Source organism: Natrix helvetica, assembly GCF_964273705.1.
Source record: "Natrix helvetica genome assembly, chromosome: 5".
Taxonomy (NCBI): Eukaryota; Metazoa; Chordata; class Lepidosauria; order Squamata; family Natricidae; genus Natrix; species Natrix helvetica.
Window position 1 is genome coordinate 35233471 of NC_138551.1, and position 26386 is coordinate 35259856.

General features: G+C 37.2%; 2 protein-coding genes across 6 annotated transcripts in view; one reads left to right on the forward strand and one right to left on the reverse strand.

The window, feature by feature from the left end:
• The window catches only part of COL4A4 (collagen type IV alpha 4 chain), an 86596-nt gene extending 71779 nt beyond the window's left edge, over window positions 1-14817 (forward strand). The window contains exons 41-47 of the mRNA XM_081956404.1: window positions 784-939; window positions 1041-1139; window positions 5072-5206; window positions 8074-8190; window positions 9933-10121; window positions 11769-12055; window positions 14507-14817. Of these exons, the coding sequence (XP_081812530.1) occupies window positions 784-939; window positions 1041-1139; window positions 5072-5206; window positions 8074-8190; window positions 9933-10121; window positions 11769-12055; window positions 14507-14770 (1247 nt within the window). The 3' untranslated portion in view covers window positions 14771-14817. The remainder of the gene's footprint in view (window positions 1-783; window positions 940-1040; window positions 1140-5071; window positions 5207-8073; window positions 8191-9932; window positions 10122-11768; window positions 12056-14506) is intronic.
• Window positions 14818-18169: 3352 nt separating this feature from the next.
• RHBDD1 (rhomboid domain containing 1) overlaps window positions 18170-26386 on the reverse strand; it is a 31614-nt gene continuing 23397 nt past the window's right edge. For 4 of the 5 annotated variants that reach the window (XM_081956392.1, XM_081956391.1, XM_081956389.1 and 1 more), the window contains one exon: window positions 18170-19332. In XM_081956392.1, coding sequence (XP_081812518.1) covers window positions 19211-19332 — 122 coding nt within the window. In that variant the 3' untranslated portion in view covers window positions 18170-19210. Of the gene's footprint in view, window positions 19333-22647; window positions 22751-26386 lie in introns of those variants that run through there. The other variant, XM_081956393.1, reaches the window with a different exon arrangement.

The window sequence follows — 26386 nt, forward strand, 5'->3', positions numbered from 1 at the left end:
TCTTCTTTGTGGCAACCCCTGAGATATTGGAACACTGCTATCATGTCTCCCCTAGTCCTTCTTTCTATTAAACTAGACATACCCAGTTCCTGCAACCGTTCTTCATATGTTTTAGTCTCTAGTCCCCTAATCATTTCACGTCTTTTGGAAATGCTCTTAGGGGACATTTTTTAAAATCTATACTAGAAGTAAAGAGGATGAACTCCTTCAAAAAGTGGTCTTTTACTAGGTTTTTATTGTGCTGCAACTGAAAAGCTTTGGGGCAATGGTGGCCTTTAAACACTGTTTCAGATGAATTGCCTGCTTGTTTGCTTGCATTTGGTTACAACAGGGAAACTGATTATCCAGCAAGATTTAACTTGGCCCCGAGAACTTTAAAAGAATGTTTAATTGTCTGAACAGAATAGTGCATTCTATAGGCCAGGGGTGTCCAAACTTGGGAACTTTAAGGCTTGTGGACTTCAACTCCAAGAATTCCCCAGCCAGCTGGCTGGGGAATTCTGGGAGTTGAAGTCCACAAGCCTTAAAGTTCCCAAGTTTGGTCACCCCTGCTATAGGCAGAGAAGTCTTGCAAAACCTTTTACAGCAATCCTTTTCATGCAATTCCACTTTTTTATCTGGTTGGTGAACCCCTTGTGGAAAGATGGGCGACAAACAAATTTGATAAATAAATAAATTGTGAATCGAACATTCTGTTGCGATATTGAAAATTTTTATGAATCAAAAGTATATTTGTGATGTTGAAAATTTTGATATTTGTTACCATTTTAATTTTTATTTCAGGTCCTCCCGGCGACCCTGGGCCTCCAGGAAAAACTATATTTATTAAAGGAGATCCAGGAGACCCTGGCACTTTGGGCCCACCTGGTATTCCTGGTCCATGTGGTAAACAGGGAACTAAGGGTATTCCAGGAAACCAAGGAAGAAAAGGCTCAAAAGGTATGCATGGAAGTATTAGTTTAGCACAGATTTAAATTTTGGATTAGAAATTTCTAGTAGTAGAGATGTGGCATTCATCTGTTTTTTTCCTCATTGTTAAGGTCCAACAGGGAAGCCTGGTCTGCAAGGACCATCTGGTGTCCCTGGGGAGCCTGGAGCTCAAGGTCCTCAGGGGCCAATTGGTCCTGTGGGCCACAAAGGTAAGTCTTAACATTTCGGGCATTTTTTTTTAATCTGGACTTTTCTGAATTCACAACTCAAATTATACGATCGCCAAATTACAATAAATTAATTTTAAATCCAGTGATATGGATAAAAATTCAGAATCAATTTAGATAGCGTACTTATATATATATATATATTTCTCCTAATGTTGCAATGAAAGATGAAACCAGATGTGTTAGCCCGACTGTGCCATTAGGTTGAGTCATTTCAAGCAGCTGACTGAAAGGAAAGCACGTTGTTATTTATGTTATTATAATTTCATTTTTATTGCCAGAGGAGAGAGAGTGTTGCTGAAGTTTTATTCTCAGGAGTGCACACGTTAACTAACTTTAGATATTAAATCACTATGAGTTGACGGGAAGCAAATCACGTTTGCTGCTTTTCCTAAGGCAGCAAAATCTTGAGCTCACACTTCAAGTCATAGCAATTCTTGTTGTATTTCTCAGTCTTATCAAGTTTAAGATGTGTGAACTTCATCTCCCAGAATGTCCCAGCCAGTGATTCTCGGAATTGAAGTCCACACATCCTAAATCAATAAAGATGATTAAAGCCCTAGAGACAAAAACATGTGAAGAACAGTTGCAGGTATTGGGTGTGTCCAGTCTAGAGAAAAGAAGGACTAGAGATGACATGATAACAGATTCCAATATTTGAGGGGCTGCCAGAAAGAAGAGGGGCTCAACTTTTTTTCCAAAGCGCCAGAAGGAAAGACAAGAAATTGGATGGAAACTAATCAAGCAGAGAAGCAACCTGGAATTAAGGCGAAACTTCCTAACAGTGAGAACAATTAACCAGAGGAACAGTTTGCCTTCAGAAGTTGTAGGTGCTTCATCCCTGGAGGTTTTTAAGAAAAGACTGTACAGGCACCTGTTTGAAATTGTATAGGACTCTGGGGCTGCAACCCTGGGCCGCAGCCCACTATCAGGCCATGGGCTGTTTGAAACTGGGCTGTGGGTGAAATGGGCAAGAGTACACAGAAGAAGCTCCATTTGCGTGATCGGAGGGCATTTGCACAAATGGAACTGCACAGGTGCAGCATTGCACGAGAGCACAAGCGCCTTCTGCTCATGCCAGAGGAGCATTGCATGTGAGCACAAGTGTCTGCCTCTTGAACAATTGGAGCTTTGTGTGCCAGCACAAGCACCCGCCACTCATGCACAAAGCTGCATCTATGCAAGTGGAGAGCACATGTGGGCCACTCATACCAATGGAGCTGTGCGCACGAGCATGAGCATCAGTGGTGGGTTTCAATTTTTTTTGGAACCTACTCTGTGGGTGTGGCCTGCTTTGTGGGAGTGGCTTGCCAGCCATGTGACCGGGTAGGAGTGGCTTTCTGGCCATGTGACCGGGTGGGAGTGGCATGCTGGCCATGTGACCGAGTGGGATGTTAGAAGATCCCAAATGAAGTTAAAAAGGCTGGGTCCCAAACCGAGCTGGCTTAATTGAGATAGGGGAAATAGGGGGTAGAACTTTGCCAAGGACCCTCATCTCCTTTCCCCTGCTGAGATTGCTGCCTTTCCCCCAAAAAGCAGAGGGAGTCAGTATTTAGAGGGAGTGTCTCCCAACTTCCCCCCTTTGTGTGTCATTCTTTCTCTCTCTCTCTTCTTCCCCCGTTTCTCTCCCCCCTTTTTTTCCTCTTCCTTTTCCTCTGCACAGTTCCCCCCAGTTTTTCACGTTAAGCCATTGGGGGAGGGCAGAGGGAGAGAGTCAGAGACGGATTGAGGGACGCAAAGAGATGGAGGCATCCCATTTTGAGAAACCTTCCTTCGCAAAAGATTGCTGAGAGGAGGAAAGGGAAGATTCCCCACCCCACTCAGCGCTGTTTTCGATGGGAAGCTTTCCCCCCCTCTCAGAGCTTTTTCCCTTCGCAAAAGATCGCTGAGAGGAGGAAAGGGAAGATTCCCCACCCCACTCAGCGCTGTTTTCGATGGGAAGCTTTCCCCCCCCTCAGAGCTTTTTCCCTTCGCAAAAGATCGCTGAGAGGAGGAAAGGGAGGATTCCCCACCCCACTCAGTGCTGTTTTCGATGGATAGGCACGCGGCTTGGTTTAGCAATGGAGCGGCTCCTGGACGGGTGGGGGCGAGCGAGCGAGTGAGTGACAGAGGCGGGGCAGGAACTTACTTCCGGGTTCATTGACCAACCGGTTCGCCCGAACCGGTGCGGATCGGCAGAAACCCACCACTGATGTGCATGTCACTCACATGCCCTCTCAGGATGCTGAGCTGGGAAGGTTGGGGACCACAGGGGGTTGGATTAGAAGACCTCCAAGGTTCCTTCCAATTCTATTCCGATTGATTGATTGAACTTGATAAGGTTAAGGGACATTGTTCTATATTAATCTATCTCCATGATTTTCTTCCTACATGTGAAATGGTTGTCATGAGCTGATCCTTGGCCTTTATTCTACTAGGTTATAGAGGTAAGCTAAAGAAGGATAAGCATATTTTAGAAAGCATTTCCTTGACTGGTTCTTGATTTCCCATTTACCCTCAAATCTCATTCTGTTCTGTTAAAACATTCTAATAACATTCCTCTTGACCATAGAAATACACTCTTCAAAAACCTTTTAATCCCTCGCTGTTTTACTGATGTGGGGGACAGGGCCAAGTATTGGCAAAGGCAATTAGAAGTTATATACATATAATATAAATTTTTATCTCAGTGCTGCACAGAAATGAATAAATAACAGGACTATAGAATGCTTTGTAAATAATTAGGGAAACATGCTCTGGAGTCCACAGGGACAAAATGATTGTACCTATCTCTTTAAAGACATTGTGCCTTTTCCTGGTATTACATGATGATTGGAAATCACAGGGGGAAAGGAGAGGCTATTGAGAAAATTTGTGTGACAATGCTGTTTATTTATTTATCAACTTTGCAAGACCACTTTTGGCTTAATACAGTACAAATCAGAAAAGAGTGATGAACATCCAAGAAGAGCAAAATAATTACACCTCTTTTGCCTAAACCACATCCTCAAAGGTGCTGCTATCCATCCTAGCCCAAGGCCTGTGGGGAGAGCTAGACTTTAAAGGTTCATTTAACATATCTTGGAGAGGGCAATATTCTTCCAGAAGGCAGGCAATATTTAATGAGCACAGTTTAATCAATGGATTTGAAGTATGTCAACTCTGCCAGCTTAAACAGGATGGGCAGACAGTACAGTTGGCACGAAGCTGATGAGTCTTCAGAAAACCAGACCATATGCCACGGAGGCCTTTATATATCATTGTGATCACCTTGAATTACACCTATATTTGCAATTCCTAAATCAAAGGTGTTACATGGATGTATTGTACTATGGCATGCCTATAACTCATTACTGCAGCTTCTGGGTGTTCTTTAAAGTCAGTCCCATGTGGAACACACTGCAATAGTCCATATGTGAGGTGACCCAAGCATGAGTTGATGTTCAGGGGAATCCTGATCCAGGAATTTGTACATGATGAATTTGTGCAAAGGCCTCTCTTGCCACAATTACCACCTGCTCATTGAGCAAGACTTGTGAGTCCAGAAAGACTTCTCTCTGAAGAACCCCTACCCAAATATTTGTTCAGGTTTAATAATTCTATTAATTTATCTGCAGATGTAGACTACCAATGTACAATCTGTCTATAGCCTTGTTCAATAATATCAATTTACCTTAAATGCAGTTGCTGAAACAAATTCATGTTCATTACAATGAGCACAATGTATTTCTCATGATCATTTCTTTTAGTTATTTTTATTCCCTTCCCACTGAATCACTTTTAGATCACTTTACGGGCAGCACATAAGTGTAGTAAAATAAATAAATAAAAAAAATATAAAACAATAAAAGAGCATTGGTCAAACATTGAGAAGAATTTCTTTTTACTGATATCTAATGCACTCTTAATAAAGTATTTGCTGCTACCTATTTCAGGTGATCCAGGAGAACCTGGAAGTGTTGATTATTCATCATGTCCTAAGATTCCAGGGCCTCCTGGTGTCTTAGGCCCCCGAGGAGCACCGGGCTTTGTAGGATTAAGAGGGCCAATTGGCTTTCCTGGACCCCCAGGTAAAAGATTGTATGACTTTCAGAAACTATGTAATAAGGAAGAGGGAGAGTCTAAAAAATCTTTACTATGTATTTTTCCAAGTTAGGATTGTGCAACTTCTGGAATGTTCATGTGTGGCCTCAAGAACCTTACTGTTCTAGGTAGAAAGGCCAATAATGGAAGGTCAAAGTTTTTTCAGATCCAGTTTTAGGAGAGGAGTGATCTCAGGGAATAAAATAAGTGTATGAAATACCCAATAATTACTTTAAAATGCAAAGTAGCCATATTTTTCAGAGTATAAGATGCACCGGAGTATAAGATGCACCAAGGTTTTGAAGATGTAAATTTTAAAAAAAGTAGGTAGGTAGATAGAGGGAGAGAAAGAGAGAGAAATACAGTAGGTAGGTAGGGAGAGAGAGAGAGAGAGAGTAGTTTGGTAGGTAGATAGATAGAGGGGGGGACAGAGAGAGAGAGAGAGAGAGAGAGAAATATATATATATATATATATATATATATATATATATATATATATGTGTGTGTGTGTGTGTGTGTGTGTGTGTGTGTGTGTGTGTGTGTGTGTGTGTGTGTGTGTGTGTGTGTGTGTGTGTGTGTGTGTGTTGTATTTGTACTGATAAATAAATAAAGGGAGACTAGTATAGATCTATTTCGAGCTAATTAGCTCTCATCAGCTAGCCATACCCTTACTGGGATTTGAACCTGGGCTGTAGTGACCTTCCTCCCATATTTAGGCATACCAGGGGTTGTAACACAAATACATACCTATTTCCCTGGCTCTACTGATAAGGAGGCGAGCCTGTGGCTTAGTGGCTAAGACTTCTGCCTAAGATATAATACAGCCCAGGTTCAAATCCCAGTAAGGGTATGGCTAGCTGATGAGAGCTAATTAGCTCGAAATAGATCTATACTAGTCTCCCTTTATTTATTTATCAGTACAAATACAACACAAATATAAAAAGGCAACATTAAAAATAAAAATATGGTTTTCTGCCTGCATGGTTTTCTGTGATGAGCCGAAGGACAGAAAGAGGGAGTAGTGACCTTCCTCCCATATTTAGGCATACCAGGGGTTGTAACACAAATACATATATATATATAGAGAGAGAGTGTCAGTAGGTAGGTAGGTAGAGGGATAGAGAGAGAAATAGAAAGAGATAGAGAGAAATGCAGTAGATAGGTAGGTAGGGAGAGAGAGTGAGTAGGTAGGTTGGTAGATAGAGGGATAGAGAGAGAGAAGTAGAGAGAGAGAGAGAGAGAAATACAGTAGATAGGTAGGGAGAGATAGAGTAATTAGTTAGTTAGTTAGGTAGGTAGGTAGATAAAGGGATATATATAGAGAGAGAGAAATAGAGAGAGAGAGAGGGAGAGAGAAATACAGTAGGTAGGTAGGGAGAGAGAGAGTGTATGTTGGTAGGTAGGTAGAGGGATAGAGAGAAATAGAGAGATAGAGAAATACAGTAGGTAGGGAAGGAGAGAGAATGTGTGTGTAGGTAGGTAGGTAGGTAGGTAGGTAGGTAGATAGAGGGATAGAGAGAGAGAAATAGAAATAGAGATAAATACAGTAGATAGGTAGGTGTTTCTACTGGCACAGCACTTGATCAATGTAATTCTCATCAATCAGTTAAAGAGCTTTCCAAAAGGGGGGGAAAAAGTTTTTGCATTCTGCAAATCTCCCCAAAACGGCCCTTTTTTTTTTTTTTTTTTTACAAAAGGCATGAATAGCCTTGGGGAGGCTTGCAGAGTGCTCCGGGGGGGGGGCAAAAATGAGCAAAAAAGGGCCCGTTTTCACAAAAAAAAATCATTTTTGTCAAACAAATTGCATGCATAGCCTTATGGAGGCTTATAAAGTGCTGCTGGAGGCTGGGGGGGGGGCAAAAACAACCCGTTTTTTGCTCATTTCTGCCCTCCCCAGCCCCCAGGAGCTCTCTGAAAGCCTCCATAAAGGTATGCAAGGCCATTTTGGTGAAGGGGCGAGGCTTCAGGAGGCAAAACATGCTGTATTCGGTGTATAAGATGCACCCAGATTTTCAGCCTCTTTTTTGAGGAAAAAAGATGTGTCTTATACTCTGAAAAACATGGTAGTTAATTTTCTGTTTGTCTTAGGTTCCAAAATTTCCCCAACTCCTAACATAGAAAGGCTGAACCTTTCAGGCCCAAAACTTTGGCAATATCCTTTAATTGAATATGCTGTGTATAAGCTCCCTGTCAGGACATATGAAAGTATATATGTGAGAGCCAGTTCGGGCAAGTGATTAAGGCATCTGGCTAGAAAGACTGTAAGTTCAAGTCCCATCTAAGCCATGAAAGCCAACTTTTATGGATTTTGGACCAGTCACTCTCTCTCAGCTCAATCCACCTGACAGGGCTGTTGTATGGAAAATAGGAGGTGGAAGGTATGTTTGGATATGTTGTCCACCTTGAATTATTTGTAAAGATAATAAAGGCTGGATAGAAATACATAAATCAAATGTTTATCTAAGACTGGCCCTCCCTATGTTTGTGCACCTTCATTTTCCCTCCAAGTTTACGTCACATGTTTTTACAGTGTCTTCCTTCCACTGAACCAAGTGTCTTATTCCACTTAACATCAAAGCACTGTTTTTCAAACTTGGCAACTTTAAGATATGTGGAGTTTCCCATGCTCACTGGGGAATTCTGAAAGTTGAACTCCATACATTTTAAAGTTGCCGAATTTGAAAAATATTGATGCAGTGTGTTATATTTCCACAGTATAATGCCAAATGTAAGTTTAGTCATCAGAAATCTTGTATTATCAACACAACAGGAGTCTGGTGTTTGTTTTAGAGACAGAAAAGGGGATGGTAGTGTGGAATTATATCTATTCTGAAATAAATGTGGTGTATTTTAGGAAATAAAGGAGAAGAAGGCTCATTAGGTAAGCAAGGACTAGAAGGCTCGCTTGGACCAGCAGGACCTGATGGTGATCAAGGTGACATGGGAGAAGAAGGAAACACAGGGCCACAAGGTTCTACTCAATTTTATTTGCTCTTCTTTTAGAAGTATATTTATTTTGCAAGTGGATAATGTTTAGATAATAAATATTGGTGATTGTGATTTTTTTTTCATTTGGAAATATTGAACCTGAATCCTGATGTTTCTGTCCCATAGGAGAAGAATCTGAGTTCTCTACATTTTTGAGGTCAAATTTCTGAATAAGTTTGAAAAACATGCCACCCTATTGCCCATGATAGATAGATAGATGATAGATAGATAGATAGATAGATAGATAGATAGATAGATAGATAGATAGATAGATAGTAGTAAGTAAATCTTTATTACGATCAAAGACCAGCAATACACATTAGTTTTTACAATATGTTAAAAAGTACTGACATTAAGATATAATTAAAAAGTATTGACATTAAAAGTGGATAATAACATACATGTTCTCAAACTGTTCGAGTCACTCCCTGGTTTACGTGGGTGAAAAGCCGATAAGTATGGGAATAAATACAATAGTCCAGAAATAGTTAGAGATATGTCCATATAATTGGTACAAGATGACAACTATACTTCTGTAACCATTTTTTTTCTTGTGAACATTGCAGCAACACAGAACTTTGTCACTGCATACGTGGTAACCGGGTTAGTGTCCTGAAGGAGAAAGCCTACATAAAAATTGTCTGCCCTTCCTGGCAATCTCTCTAATAAGGGGAGAATATGTGCAGACCTACAAGCTCTGTATAGCTTGCAGTGTAATAGAACATGTGAATTATCTTTCACTTCTCCTTTACCACCTATACAAACCCGTTCTGCTATAGGTGTTCTCTTATACCTGCCCTGGAGGAGTGCTGAAGGAAGAATGTTAAATCTGGCTCTGAAGAAAGCTATTCTTTGTTTTGGGAAGATCAGGTGATTTAGATATCTTGCCGATTCCCACACACTGTTAGATTCTGTCCCTACTGTGGAGAGGCAACCTATTTAGTTCTTCTTGGAACTCCATGATCTTCATTCTATTAATTACTACTTGCTTTGCTTGATCAAAGCCTAGGGACATTAAGAATAACGGTGAGAGCCCATAAGAGCCCAGTTTGTGATCAATTGCCTGTTTCCAGGGGGATGGGAAATTGTCAGTCAACACTAGTGGGGACAATCCCTCTGGAAAGAAATGCATTTTAAGCCAATGAATGATCATCATCTTCCAGGCTCTTATCTGAATTTGAGGCATGCCTGTCTCAATTCTTAACTGGGCATTTGGAGTTCCATTGAGTGCAGCTAAGATGGCTCGCAGGAATTTGGTTTGTATGGTTTCTAGCAAGTCTTTCTTTGCAAGGATTGCTGTGTGTGCCCCATATAGAATTTGTGCCAATGTTTTGGCCTCAAAAAGTTTTAAGGCAGCAGGTACTAACTGACCTCCACCTGTATAAAAGAAATGTTTAATTGCATTTGAGGACTTATTGGCTACTTGCAATGTGTGATCCAGGTGTGCCTTCCATGTCCCTTGCGAGTGGAAAACCACCCCAAGGTATCTAAGCTTGTTTTGCCTGCAATAGCTGAGTGTTAGATATATAGATAGATGGATGGATGGATGGATGGATGGATGGATGGATGGATGGATGGATAGATGATAGATAGATAGATTTCAATTCTAGAAATAAAGACCTCACCCACTCTCAAACCAATACTAGAAAAGTATTTTTTTAAAAAAAAAATAGGGCCAACTTTTAAGTAGGTTTTTACTTCTCTACTTTTTCTCCATTCCTTAAGGTCCTCCAGGCCAAACTGGGATTCCAGGGCAACCAGGATCAGCATCCAAATGGAGTAGCGGGTTCCTGCTTGTTTTGCATAGTCAGTCAGAAACAGAACCATTTTGCCCTGAGGGAATGACAAGATTGTGGACTGGATACAGTCTGCTGTATTTTGAAGGGCAGGAGAAAGCCCATAATCAAGACCTTGGTGAGCATTATAATATCTTTACTTTAAAAAGTTGTAATATTTTGCCCTTTTATTGCAAATTGTATTATATCTAATTGAAGTTCTTCTCTTAGGCTGGGGAGCTTCCAACATATGATCCCTTTATGAAGTCTCAGTTATTAGGTGTAATAGATCAGCTTACAAGGAATGACAAGTTAACTGTCCATTCATTTTCATATATGACATTTGTTAAACTTATTTAGAAACTAATGTTATGAGTTTTCTTATAAGCCATAGCTATCTGAATCTATGCTGTTCTACTATCTGCTGTTGTAGGATAGGGACTATTTTCTATTTTGTGAGGAACCATTTTGTTTCATGTAATAGTTATTCTCTGTTCCCCTACTTGAACGTTCACATCAGGTTGCCTCTGCTGAAGGTGGAATGCCCAAAGGGTTGCATCTTTGGTTTTATTTGCAATAATTTTATATGCCTGATCACACCCTCATTCATTACTAGAGATTTAGGCATGATTTTGGAGAGCTTCAGGGGTGGGTTGCTGCCGATTTTACTACCGGTTCATAACCCATGGGTGCACTGTTCAATGTAAATTGTTCTTTGCGCATGTACAGAACAATTTACAGTGAATAGCGCACACGGTCACTAAAAAACAAAATGGCAGCAGTCCAGCAGCGGCGAGGGAACCGGTTTGAGGGGATGGCAGGCCTCGGTCGCTGCCGGTTCTGTAACCCAGGCCTGAATTCCACTACCAACTTGGCCGAACCGGCAGCAACCCCCTCTGGAGAACATGTTACAATCCTGATGTTACTACAAACATTTTAAAATGAGCTAAAACAGGCATTTTAATTTATATAAAATATGGAATAGTCTGTTTTACTATGGACGAGTGCTACTATTTCCATTTTTAAAAAATTAAGGATAAATAACAAAATGTACTGTACATAATCAAAATTACAGGATTTGTTATAGTAACATCCTTGATGTTTTCTCAAAATACTGGAGGTGCAATTTGTATTCCATCAGTTGCATTTTATAAATCAGCAATCAAAACCTACACGGTGATTTGTAGAGCAAAACCTGGTTTGGTCTGTGCCATATGTTGGTTCCATTTATCTCAGAAATGTTTACACTATTGGGACTGTTTCATCAGGGATTCAGGCAAGACTCTTCTACTCTTATCTAACATTTGAAACTGACATTTATTTTCTCCAAATGGACTGTATCGTTAGGAAAATATTCAATCTTTATTCTAAAATTCCCATCATAATAACATTGTTTACATAGCATTTAAAAACTCAGACACTACAGTAAGCATAAATTAATAAAATTAATAAAACAAATAAAACTAATAAAACAAATAAAACAAATAAAACAAATAAAATAAATAAAATAAATAAAATAAAATAAATAAAATAATAAACAAACAAAATAATAAAATAATAAAATAAAATAATAAAATAAAATAAAATAAAATAAATAATGCCTAATTTGTGTAGCTGTTTATTCTGGAACACATTAGCATTTGTTTAGAAATTCTGTAAATGCATCTAATATCCTTATCACTTATTGGTTTTGTAGAACTAAAGTGAGATAAGGAATAAATCTACTCTAGCAATTATTAATATTGCTAATATTTGAATCTGTAATTAAATCTCAATTGTTTTCTAGGTCTGGCTGGATCCTGTCTTCCGGTGTTTAGCACGATGCCTTTTACCTACTGCAATGTCAATCAAGTCTGCTACTATGCAAGTCGAAATGATAAATCTTACTGGCTTTCAAGTGCAGCTCCTTTGCCCACGATGCCACTCTCAGATGAAGAAATAGAGCACTATATTAGTAGATGTGTAGTATGTGAAGCTCCTGCCCAAGCCGTTGCAGTTCATAGTCAAGATCAATCAATTCCTTCTTGTCCACCAAACTGGAGAAGTCTTTGGATAGGTTACTCATTCTTAATGGTAAGGATGAATACCAGCATGATCTAACTAGCACTAGCACTTAAGACTTATATACCAATTCATAGTGCTTTACAGCCCTCTCTAAGCAGTTTAGAGTCAGCATATTGTCTCCAACAAACTGGGGTCCTCATTTTACCAACATCGGAAGGATGGAAGGCTGAGCCAACCTTGAGCTAGTCAGGATTGAATTCCTGGTAGTCGGCAGAGTTAGCCTGCAATATTGCATTCTAACCACTGCGCCACCAGGTAGGCTCTAACATGGAATATTATTATTAAAAAACCCAGTATGAATTCCTTTAATACTGGCCTGATAACTTCAGTTTTCATTTGTTCATTAACAGACGTTTCTTGCTTTCAGAATAATCATCGCAGAATCTTACTGTATAGTTGGGTTGTATCTGATAAATATATGACTATTAACTTTGAAGTAAATCATAAAGCAGCCTAAGATACTTTTCAAAAGGCAACTGGACTTCCTTGGGGTTTTTTTTTTCTTGAAAATGTTTTGCTCCTCATCCAACAAAATGTTTCAGTTCAGAACTGAAGAAGCTTCTTGGATGAGAAGTGAAATATTTTCAAAGGAAAAAGCTAAAAAAGTCCACTTGCCTTTTGAAAAGCACCTTTCGGACAACCATGACCTAGATGATTGAGAATTTCCATACCTGCAAAGCAATCTTTTATCCTACCTTAATTCAAAAAATGAGAATTGTAATAATTTACCTCTACATTTCTCCTATAAAATATTGCTGAAATAGATACCAGCAATAAACTTGATTCTTATGTTTTAAGTGTAATAAACTTGATTCTTATGTTTTAAATTTATTTTAAAAGTAAATTTAAAGCAGACAATTTTTTTCAATGAAAAATCCGCAATACATTATTTAATTATACATTTCATTAATATGCTACTGCTCCCCCCTCCCCCACTAGATTTATCTTAGATTTGGATTTCATTGTTTAGGAGGAGGGATAGTAATTTTATAGGTAGTGCTTGCTTAATGAATAGAATTGGGAGGGGTAAACAAACATCATGTGACTATGATAGACATTTCTTCACTTCTGCCATGATCATTAAGTGAATCACCTGCAGTTAAGTGAAACATTATATAACTGTAACTTGTGATTTTACTGCTGGGTTCTTCATTGATTCTGCCTGTCGGAATCTGGCTATGTAACATGCAAAGGGCAATGGTGACTACATGATGCTGCAATTATTGTGCCTGCTGGTTGCGATGTGCATAAATCTTGATCATGTGACCACAAGTACCCTGCAATAGTTGTAAACGCAAGGAGAAGATACAATGTTATCTTTTCAATGCCGTCATTACTTTTAAAAGTTGCTAAAGAGGGCAATTGTTAAGTGAGGGCTATCTATATTTTATAGGAATGTAAACATTCCGATACCGTTTATTAGTAAGTTTTCCAGTCTACCGTAATCAGTTGTAGATCAATTATAATGAGATCAATGTACTGAAATATCTAAGATACGTACAAAACATGTAGCAGCAGCAATGATGATTAGAAACCAATAGGTTTTCTGTATAAACAACTATTTGGGGATTTCCCCCTCTGTCCACTCACAACAATACATTGTTTTATTGTGAGCTGCTTGATATTGTAAATAATGTTGAACCTCCTGCATTTAGTTAGAAGTGCATGCTAATCAGAAGTACTACTGCTACATTTCCACTGGCTCCAGTCAAATTAGGATTCCATTCAGGACCAGTACTAAGAATAAATGGGAAAGGTCAAAAATTCCCAATACGTATCAGTGCTTTGACCCTGAATTAAACTTGTAAGGGTAGCTTCAGAGTGCAATGTGATTAGAAATCCAGAAAAAGCAGTTATTCCCGAGTATGTATGATTGGATGAGATAGGCCTGTGATGATGAACCTATGGCACGCTTGTCACAGGTGGCACGGAGAGCCATTTATAAGGGCATGTGAGGTGTTGCCCTGTCAGCTCCAGTGTGCATGCATGCCCTGGCCAGCTGATTTTCGCCCTTGATTTTTGGCTGTTTTTCGCCCTCCAGAGGTTTCCCTAAAGCCTCCAGAGAGTGAAAAACCGCCCAACACGCAAACCAGAAATTTGGGAACAAACTTCTGGTTTGCACATTGAGTGGTTTTTCGCCCTCAGGCTCCTAGAAAGTCTCTGCAGCCTTGAGAGGGAAAAGTGGACCTACTTGGGCCACCAGAAGTTGGAAAACGGGCTGTTTCCGGCCTCCGGGGAGCGGGGGGGCGTTTTCACCCTCCCCAAACTTCAAGAAAGCCGTGCACGTATGCACGGGGCAGCGGGGGGGGGGTTGTGAGCATGCGCAGGGGATGCGGGAGGCATTAAATTAAGGGGGTGGGTATGTCAGCGTGCACGATAGTGTGTGTGTTTTTGGCACCCGAAGCGAAAAATGTTTGCCATCACTGGCATAGGTGATATCTTTTTTTTTTCTTTTTTCAGCATACAGGATCTGGTGACCAAGGAGGTGGGCAGTCTCTCACGTCACCTGGAAGCTGCCTGGAGGACTTCCGATCAGCACCCTTTATTGAATGCCAGGGTCAACAAGGAACTTGTCACTTTTTTAGTAATGAATACAGTTTCTGGCTAGCTACAGTGAACAATGAGACACAGTTTTTATCATCCCCTGTCTCAGGGACTATCAAAGATCAACAAGAACAACGCCGAAATATCGGCAGATGTCAGGTTTGCATGAAATATGCCTAGTGGATATTGAACACTTTTTGAACAGAAATAAACCTATTTTTTTCTCATCTTGGTGCTCTGTGTCAGTATTACATTTACAAATTGACTTAGGAATTATGAGTTGTAAAAGGGCATATTTAAATGGAACCCAGGAAGAACTGCATAAATCAACTGCAACAGGTGAGAGATAAATACCAACTTTGTAAGGTTTTTTTTTTTGCTTTTATTCATTCGTAATTTTATTTAGGTTTGGGGATCCTAGCGATACCATCAATTGACTTATAACCATTTTCTTTCCTACTTCAGTTAGGTTTGTTTTTCCACAGACAGACAGACAGAAAACCTTGTACTAGAAATTCCACTTCACCTAATTATATATATATATATATATATATATATATATATATATATATATATATATATATATATATATATATATATATATATATATATATATATATATATATATATATATATATATATATATATATATATATATATATATATATATATATATATATATATATATATATATATATAAAGAAAAAACTTCCTCCCTTTTCCAGCACCTTAAAGCTACAGGACATGAAATCAATTTTGAAGGAGCCAGGTTAATCTCCAAGACAGAACACCTCAACAAGAGAATAATTATGGAAGCCATCGAAATAGAGAAACACCCCCACAACATGAATAAACGTGATACTTCCCGCCTACCAAACATCTGGAAACCAGCCCTAGCCAATAAACGAACACCACCCACCACCCAAGCCGTTACAATACAAAACAACAATGCACACACAGCCAGCACCAATCAGCACCAATCAACCAATCATGATACAACCACACAACCAATCATTCCACCTACTGAAACAAAGCCAGCACTCCATCCCCTCCCACCAAGATATACAGAAAGACGGCAGCTCCGGTCACACTTTAAGACCACAGCCTGAAGATGGCGAGTGCGATCTCGCTGAAACGTATATATCTAGTCTATTTTGAATCTGCATATATACCAGGGATAAATTGTCTATCTTGTTTAAGGACACATTTATCAAATTTTGTACTTTTAAGGAACACTGGGAATGTACTACTGCAATACAGGTAATTTTTTACTCACCACCATTTGTTTAGCGACCATTCAAATTTACAACGGCATTAAAAAAGTGACTTACGACTGGTTTTCACACATGATCATTGCAGAATCAATGGTCATGTGATCAAAATATGGGCACTTGATAACTGGCATCTATTTATAGTCTTCTGATAATTTTTAAGCTTCCCAGTTGACTTCCAACAAGAAGAGTCAATGGGAGGATTCAGATTTGTTTACAGCTGCATGATTCACTTAACAAGTATGGCAAAAAAAGATTGTGAAATGGGCGCAACTTAATGTCTCACTTAGCAATGGAAATTTTGAGCTCAAAGATGGTTGTAAATCAAGGACTATATATAGTCAGTATTCATTATCTTAGAAATTATTAGTATCTGGCTTGGACAAAACCAAACCAATTTTTCTGAGCAAAATGTGGCAAGAAGTTTGTTCACAATAATTTGTTATTCTCATCCTTTTGATTTCTTATTTTTTAAAAAAATGGAGGTAGACGTTGCTTTGTGAGTAGCTTTAAAACAGAAGTTAAAAGCTTACATTTTGATGACGAAGTATCATATGATTAATTCAGGTGTAATTTTCAATAGTTCAATTCAATTCACCTGTGAATGCCCAAAATGTAAGCTCTCCTGGTCAAATTGTATGCTTCAATGGAACTGAACAGAAGCTATTCACTTTACAACACAAAACATAATATTAATTCCTTCTGCAGACTTAGTCAACATACTATTCAAGGCATGTGTGGAAATTAGGGCATCTTTCCAGTTCATAATTTATGACATCTATTCAGTGGAAACACCAGCTTCCAATGTTTCCTGTAACTAAATTAGAATCTTCCTGTTCCTTTTCTGGACTCCCCCCTCCCCCCTACATAACTCTTCTACCTCAGAGCTCCAACCAATAGTGTTCAGGAAAAAGTAAGTGATATATTACTTTTAAAAAACACAAATCCTATAGATTTCCAATTAATCTAGAAAGGGAAAGCAGGAACAAGAAGTAAACAATTTGTTAAAATAGGTGACACGGTGGCCAAAGCTATTATGCAAGTGGGTGTAGATATAAATAAATAAATACTGTGGCATCTCACATTTCTGTATATATGAAGAATGGTACAGAAGGCTAAATGTCACAAAGACATAAAATGTACCCTGTCCTTTCATTCAGAAAGCAGAAACAACATTTAAATACTCAATTCTTTTGCTTTTTAGCTACATTGAAAAATTTCTGACTTCTGATAGTATGTTTAAAATAAGTATACATATAATACAGAACGGACGTATCATATTAGTCTCAATTGATAATATATCCACTTTATTAAATGCATTATCACCGATTAACAGTAAGCTATTCAACTCATAGAACTTTCATATGACATTTTATAACATTATTCAATCCATAGACTATTGCAATATCAAGGTTTTTTTTAATCCTGAGAATAAATCTTTTAACAGTCACTTTGGTGAGGTCGGAGGGTAGGGAGGAATAAATTCCTGAAGTTTATTTTGCAAAACAGTAGCAATATAAAGGCATGAAATAAACTTGTATCTCACAACAAATGTAAAAAAAAAAATCCTGCATATTGTTTTCATGCAAAATGGAGTCACTCTGGATGTTTGTGCAGTTTTGACAATTTATTCTAGCCTTAAACACCAATATGATGAGAAATATGCTGTTCCCATGGTAACTTCAACAATCAGTGCATAGGCAGTTACTGAAGTACTATCTTCTACTTTAAATACAAAGTATTTCATGGATGTTTTTCAGTTTAACTTCAAACTGAAAATCTAGCAATGCTCAATATACTTCCTATTTTATACTTAAAATTAAAATTCCTTCTTAATTAGGACTCAAGGGTTTTTAAATAATTGTATTGCTTTTAAAATAATGCAATTTGAGTTTTTAACATTGATTTTGAAATAATTTTTGTTTGATGTTAAAATCTAGAAACACAATGGACACTGGGAAGCACTGAGGAAGTTCATTCACATCTCATTGCTTCCCTGTAAGGTGTTACTCCACGAGCCTGCCCTAATGAGCCCAAAGCTCACTGCTCAAAAATATGGTCTCTGTGCATATCCTTGAAGCATATTGTGGAAGAGACATGATCAATTCTGGTGCCTGTTCTGAAGCTCAAAATCAGCATGAGATAATCTATCTTGGTTTAGACACTAAATAAGATGTAAATAACCAGGCTGCAACAACAGAGCTCAGTTGCAGTTCATTGATGGTTCATTAACAAAGTATGGAGAAAACAGTACTATGAACATTGAAAATATTATAAAAATTCAAAAAATATTCAAGAAACTTAAACATATGATTTTTAATATACACTTTATTGGGGAAGGCACTGGGTGATCTCAAGTAGAAAATATTACAATGGTTTAAGAAAAAATACTTGATATAAACTGAAATGTGAAGTGGGAAGAGTTCTTTTTTACATTAAAAGAAGTTAAATCACAAATCATAATGTCTGATGATAAATAATTACATGGAATATTTTATGGCTGTGGCAGAACTCCCAATTTGCTTCCCCACCCTTGCACAAAATATTAGTTGCAAGAGATAAGATGGACATCAAAATAATTTATATTTACAAATTCATAATAGCTAAAAATGTATTAAGCTATACTGTTGCTGTTTCTTATAAAATAAAATTAGTAAGGCTTAATGGGCTGCACCCAAATTAATCAATGTAAATTCCAAAATCTACTTCAAATGAAACTGAAGGAAGAATTCAAAGTTTTCAAACTTCAGTTTCTTTAACGTAATAGAAAAATACAAATACATCTTCTTGTATACAAAAATAATTAGCTACAATTATAGCTACATGATCATGTTACGCCACTGCTTTCTCATCTATACTAAAAATTATAGGATGTTGTCATATTAAATGTGCAACTTGTAGAAAAATGTTTATGTAGTAAATCATAGTATCTTCAATTTCAGTAATTTCTGGAGATCATAAGAATGCTATAATCATGGGTCACGCATTTCAATGACCTGACCAAATTATGTTTAATTCTAATTTTTATTCTGTAAACTTTTATTCAAGTTAGTAAAGTATATGTGCATGTGTGCGTTTGGGTGTGTGTGTGTGTGTGTGTGTGAAGACACACAAACACACACGGTAGCTATAGAATTTTAAGTGGTGTGGTGAATTTTTTAAGATGTTTAGTTTGCATTTCAGTTTTAAATTTGGTAGTCTATGAGCCAAGTACGTTCATCTTTTTCACTCACAAATAGCTTCAGATAGCCTCCATGAAATATATTTTGTGAAATTGAAATGGCTTAAATGAACAATATTCATCATGTTTTGACAGCTGGGAAGAGCCCTTTATATATATACTTTAAGACTACTGCCACCTCTCAAATCTATTAAGTCTCTGCCTTCTGAGTTCCTCAGCTGATAGTTCTTCCGGTGAAAGCCAGAAGCCATATGGCCTCCTTTCGCTGGTGTAATGCCTTGTATTGTTGCCTATAAAACCAAACAAAACGAACAAAAAACAAATGTCAAAAGACAAATTTAATATACATTTTTCTAATATTGAATCAAGCCCATATGTATTTCTATAGTGAATATATTAAACTGAGAAGTACCGGTACCTGGGTTCTATCACTTGAAATGAAATATGGACATCTAGCTCCTTTAGAATTCTAAGCTAATATTCCTTTTACAATATGATCTGCACTGATTTGAAACTTCCAATATTTGGATAGAATCCAAAATTATACACCCAGTGCTTTTCTTCTGTATTCAGAATCCCAACTGGGGACTGTGTTCTCAGGAATAATATTTTTCTATTGTTTTAAGGCGCTTCCATAAGAAACAATGAAACAGATTTTTTTTGGTCATTCAAGTTTGTTTTTGTTATTTTGAAAAAAGAAATCAACAGAAATTGCTAATTAAATTGCCATGCAGCAATAACATTTAGACTTATATATCGCTTCACAGTGCTTTACAGCTGTCTGTAAGCAATTTACAGAATCAGTCTATTGTTCCCAACTATCTGGATCCTCATTTTACCCACCTAGGAAAGATGGAAGGCTGAGTCAACCTTGAGCCAGTGGGAATCAAACTGCAAAACTGCTGGCAGCCAGCAGTCAGCAGAAGTAGCCTCCAGTACTGCATTCTAACCACTGTGCCACAATGGCTATATGTCATAATTAGCATAATAATTGTAAAACGGTTCTACATAGGAACAATCCATACAGTAGGATTAAATATTATGTTTTTACTTGGAATATGGTGGCTTTATAAAGGGCTATTTGAGTTTTTGGAAGGTACAACTAACTAATTAAAAGACCTAACAAGGAAGCTAAACTACTTCCTTCAATAGCAAATTCTGGGGATAAAACAGCAGTGAGAATTGCTATCATTAAACACTCCACTTTAAGGACTTCTAAATTCTAGGATTTGGAAGTCAAATGCATCAGAAGACTAGGTTGAGAAAAACTTAATTGTATATTTCTCTACCTTCCCTAATACTATTGGAATTGGAGTGTTATACAATAACTAACCTGCCTTCCTTTTAACAATTGCCATCTATAACAGAGTTAGACGAGTTATCCTACATCTTATGTTTCCTGCATCTGCTATTTAAACTAAATGGTGTCTTTGAAACATTGTAAATGCTAACAACACCATAGCACTTTCTTAAAGGTGTACAATAATAACTTCCGGCTTTAATGCGCCCAGACTGGGCTTCAATGCAACCAGTCTCAAAAAAGAACATAATATGCAAGTGGATTCACTTTCTTTCTGGTTTCAGAGGCCTTAAAATATAGAAGGTCAAATCTTCTTCCATTGGATCTTTCTTCAAGAAATCAATGCTTCCTGGTTTACATTGTCTTTGTTTTCATTATATAAAGACCGTTTTCAAAACTGGTATTATTCAGGATCAATTAAACTGCCACCTTCAACAGTTTCATCCAGCACGCTGATAAAAGATGTACTTTGTAGCAGTGTAGTGGACTCTTGACGATTGGGACAAAGAATTCTCTCTTAATGGCAATAATTCTGACCATAATGTGGAAGCAAAAATGGAGAACATTAAGACTCCTATGCACTCATCACCAGTAATTGTCTCAGAACCACTCTCATTTTTTTTTCAAGAGAATGAAACTGTGCTTCTGGGTAAATAAATAAACTAGCATACATTTAGTATGTAGGAGACATTTTTATAATGTTTGAAACAAATTAATAGTTACTGTTCCAGTAAATTAGGAATTCTATCTCAGGTCCTGCTTCACCTCTTCCAGCAGATGTCTCCAGAGGTTCACAGGCAGCACATGAGAGAAAATAAGTAGGCCAAACCCCAGTCAACAAAACATTCCGCATAGTAAGCAGAATTAGGGCTATTTTGAAACAGATGGGGTCTACGGAAGCTGTAACTCTATTATAGACTTGTTTATTGTCTGCCTTATTTGAAGCCCAGGGATTATTTGCAAGTATCTAGCATTTTCTATGTCACTCTGGATTTCATCTAACGCAGAATAGAGTGAAAAGGATGAATACACACATACGCAGACACACAGAGAGACACTTTTTTATATACTAATCCACCATTGAATTCACAATTTAAACATGCTATTATGTGGTTTATGCAGCAAAGGATTTTTCTGGAAAGATCAGCAATGTAACAAACATCCTAACTCTGATTCATAATAGGATTTAGTCAGCTTGAAAAAGCACAGAAACATACTTTTAACTTTGCAATCTGGAAATGAAATATATTTACAAATGATTGACATTTAAATTAAGAATTTTAGAATAAAATGGTGGCTTAAAAAGGTCTCCTGGGTATTCTCAAAAGTTGTATGGTATGGTATTTCTACAAAGATTTTCCCAATCTATTTTCCCAATTCTTTAGAATTTAGGCTACAATTCTTATCACCCATAGAATACAAGGTTGGGATAGGAATAGTAGTCAAGAAATATCCGAAAGGCACTCAGAAGAGACTATTGTACAGCTTCAATGTATATCCATCCTTATTAAGAATGATAATTTTAAAAAATGAAATATTTTTCAGCTCGAAATGTCCAAAGGTTTTTCCACTGTAAAGGACAGTAGCAAAATAGCAAATATATTAAAAATGTAGAATATATGCATTGCAAGTAAAAGAGCTAATACGTTTCCAAGTTTTGATGCAATCTCGATAGCAGTTAATTGAGAAGCAAACCATCACAAGTTATAATCATCGAAGGAACAGAGGAAATGTGTGTCTTCTCTCTTTCATAAAGTTTATCCTATGCAACAGCGTCTTCCCTGAGATTCAGAGGTCCCCAATTTGGGTTTTCTAGAAGGCCATTGTGTTGACTTTTCCCCCTGGGCTTTAGGGCAAATTTGTGAACTTGTTATATAGTACCTTGGTATTTTACTTTGGAGTATTTTAATGTTTTGTTGTTGTTGTAAATTTGTGCTAACTACCAAGGGTTATTTATTTAAGATGGGTGGCCATATACATTTCTTAATAAATGAATACATTTAAAAAGGATTCTCTATCAATATTAAGACACATGTAAGAGCAGTTACAGTATCTTAAATCTTGTGTCTGTCAGGTATACTGGAACAACCATTTCCAAAATTTCTAGCCAGTGTAAGCAATATTGCATTGAAATATTAGAAACTTGGGAGACTGTTGGATTGTGAAAAAATAGAGCAACTTTGTTCTTAAAGGAGAAACTGAGCTAACAAGAATTGAAGAAGCCAAACCACAGATGCAAAATAAAGCCAAGAAAATGTTTATATACAACAAAAGCATTTCTTTCTTTTTTCCAATTAATGTTTTTTGCTTGGGCATATAATTCAAAATTATAATTTTAAATACTTATTTTTATAATTTTTGATAAATCAGTTGGACCTCAGCAGACTGTAGCAGCTGGATGACTTCATCTAAATTTGAAAGTTAAGCAGAATTGAGCCTGGTTAGTATTTGGATGGTACCAGAGGAATACCAAAGCTGCAGTTCTAGATAGGGAAGTTGAAAAAATTAGCTTGCCGAAAGGCAGTGGAAATCACTTCTGTATTCCTGACAAAAGCTCTACAAAGTCAACTTTGAAGTCAGTAGATATCAAGTTCAACTTGCATCACTTGTAACACCAAGACATTATTTCATTTGCCCAAATTCAGAGAGCTCCTCTGCATATAATAAAAAGAATACATGACTAATCACTCTTTTAGAGTTTGCCATTTGGATGCAAGTCAGACGAAGCAAAAGGCAAAAGAAATGAAAATATGTGGATATTATGCGGTCAAAGTGATTACATCGTGTTTTGTTATCCATCTTTTGCAAGATGCATCATGAGGAAGAGATATATTTTTGTTTTTAAACCTATTTTAATAATAGAGTATCAGTTAATTATAACAATTATGACTCTGTATATCTTTACCAAAACAAAGTCTGACAAAGTGAAGAATGAAGTATGAAGTTTTATTCCTATCTGGTACAAAATTTCTAGAATAGTATGCTCTAAAATGCAAGTAAATATCTTGTTCTAGTTACACATACAAACTCTTAGGCTTGTGTCTCCACACAGTTAGGGTGTTCAGCATTCAGCTGTTTCTAGTTATTTGTTTGTACTGACTAGAGATACCATAATTATGACATCTTTTTTTCTTATTGACTACAATACATATTATTAATATCTCAAATTTCTGACTTTCTGTGGCAATTTTCTTGCATGAAATAAACTAACACAGCTGTGGCTTTTTAAACAGTAGCCAATCATAAGTCACTGTATTTCCTGGGAACACAAACTAATGAGCATCCAGAGCTATTTAAAACCTTTACTGAACACAATGTAAGAGGCAACACTTGGCACTTCCTGCATCCTGGCCAAAAACTGGAGGATATGCACAAGTTTTAAATACTTGCATTCTATTAGGAAAAAAACAGAGAGAGTACAATCAGCTATTGAAATGGGAAAGTCCCGAGTTATGCAGAAAAGAAATGTTTTCAGTGAGATATAAAAAATAAAGGCTGGGGGGCAGCTGACCCTTGAATTTATTTAAGCAGCCACAAATGCTGTCCACATAACCTCTTGCCTTTACTATGCAAATTAAAACTTCCAGACACTTAAAATTGAGGTGTTATTATTTCAGACAGTCTGAGAGTAGTCACGTCAGACAACTGCAGTTATAATCAAAAATTATACAAATAGCAAGAGTAGACGAAAACAATATTCCACTTTTCCTTCTGAATACAAAACCTCATCTATAGAAGCATAAAGGGTTTGCCATTATTGCTAATGCCACATGGTCAATATGAGTAACAACAGCTCTGTGTAGACATCTGCATAGCACATAAACTATTAGGTGTGAAATGGATGGGCAGCACAACAGCAGCAGCTTCTTGTCCAGATGTCAGGAAAACTACTATTGGAAAGTGATTTCTTAGTTATCTTTTCCAGGCCACCATCTCAAGCAAGGATTCTTCCTTCTCCTCACTGCTCATTCCACTATAGGGCAAACATTTTTAGCCAGAGTCTGGCTCTAGGTGCCCATTTATCCATCTTTATGCTATATCTCACTGTTGTTTATTAAGCAGGAGGCACAGACATTAGCCAAATCCCCCTTTTATTTTTTTTATTAAAAGTTTTAATAAATTTTACAAATGTTTCCCCTTCCTCTTCCCTCCCTCCACCCCCAACCCTACCCCCCCAACCCCCCTCCCCCCAACCTCCCAGAGCAAAATACAGGGTATAAACATTTAACAATCATACGCTAACATAAGCTAACTGACTTTAACATCCTACCTCCTCTTGTGCTTTAATTCCCCTTTTGTTAAACTAACTTTAGATAAATTATAACATTCCTTGTGCCTTCGCTCATAAGCTAGTTGAAATTTTTTAGTCCGATATTTATTTTGAATATAGTCAATCCATCTTCTCCATTCCAACTTATATTTATCATCTGAATGGTCCTTCAAATATGCTGTGATTTTGGCCATCTCTGCTAGATTTACTATTTTTAGCGTCCATTCTTGAATAGTAGGCAATTCTTCCCTCTTCCAGTACTGCGCCACCAACAATCTTGCTGCCGTCATTAAGTTCAAAATCAAATTAGTCTCTATAACTGTACAGTCTGTAATTATACCTAACAAAAACAACTGGGGAGTGAACGTTATCCTCTTTTTAAGTATATTTTGAATAACCCACCATATTTTTATCCAAAATGCTTTGACTTTTTTGCAAGTCCACCATATATGGTAATACGTAGCGTCAGCACAATCACATCTCCAACATTTAGGTTGTAAATTTGGATACATACAAGCTAGCTTTTTAGGATCTAAATGCCATCTATAAAACATCTTATAAAAATTCTCTCTCAAATTCTGAGCTTGCGTAAATTTTACATTTCTTACCCAAATCTTTTCCCATGTTTCCATCATTATTGGTTCTTCAAAATTTTGTGCCCATTTTATCATACAATCTTTAACTAACTCTGTTTCAGAATCTGTTTCTATCAGTATATTATACAACCTTTTTATATGCATTTGACTCTGGTCCCTAATTTGTTTTACCAAACTATCGTCATTTTGTGTGATACCAATTGTCTGGTTTTTTTTTCCATCTAGCTTGTAACTGTCATACTGGAACCAGGTTTGAATTACCCTTTCCTCTCTTAATACATTCAAAGGCTTTAACTGTAGTACACCTCTTTCTATATTAAGAAGTTCTCTATATGTAATTACATCCTGTTTTTGTTCTATACTTATATTCTCTATCGCATGTCTGGGTACTACCCACATAGGTATCTTATCATTTAGCCTATATTGATATTTTTTCTAGACACGCAATAGGGCATTCCTTAATAAATGGCTTTTGAATATCTTATCCACCTTCTTATCATATATTAAATAAGCGTGCCACCCATATACCAAATCATATCCCTCAATATTCAGTATTCTCTCCTCTGTTAGATTAATCCAATCACTAATTGTTGATAAAACTACTGCTTCATAGTATAATTTTAAATTGGGCATTTTCAAACCTTCTCTTTCCCTTATGTCTTGCATTATTTTAAAATCCCCCTTTTAGATAGAAACAAATGAAGTATACATTATCCTAATGTAAGAAATCAGTTCAAGAACTAGTTTAGGCTGTCAAATTGTTCTGATGTCCAGGCAGCAGTGGATGGTTCTCTCTCTCTCTCCCTCTCTCTCAGGGATTGCAGTGTTGACAGACTGTATCAGCATTAGAACTAACAGATCTGGATTTCTATGTCTCTTTATTTATTTGTAAAACTTATTGCCTACCCATCTTAACTATCGTATCTTTGGACGGCAAACAATCTAAAAAGATAAAAGCTATACAAAAACTAAAAAACATAAATAAAATGCTATAAAGAACCAAATACTGTGGCCCAATTAAAAGATGGAGAGAGCAGAGGGATGGGAGGAGATAGGATCTGTGGTTAAACTATCAACCACCTTCACTGTGATACTCACCCATTGGGGCCCCAAGCTAACTGGCAGAGGCAGGTCTTTAGGCTCTTACAGGAGGATCAGGAGGATTGGAGCTGACTTCA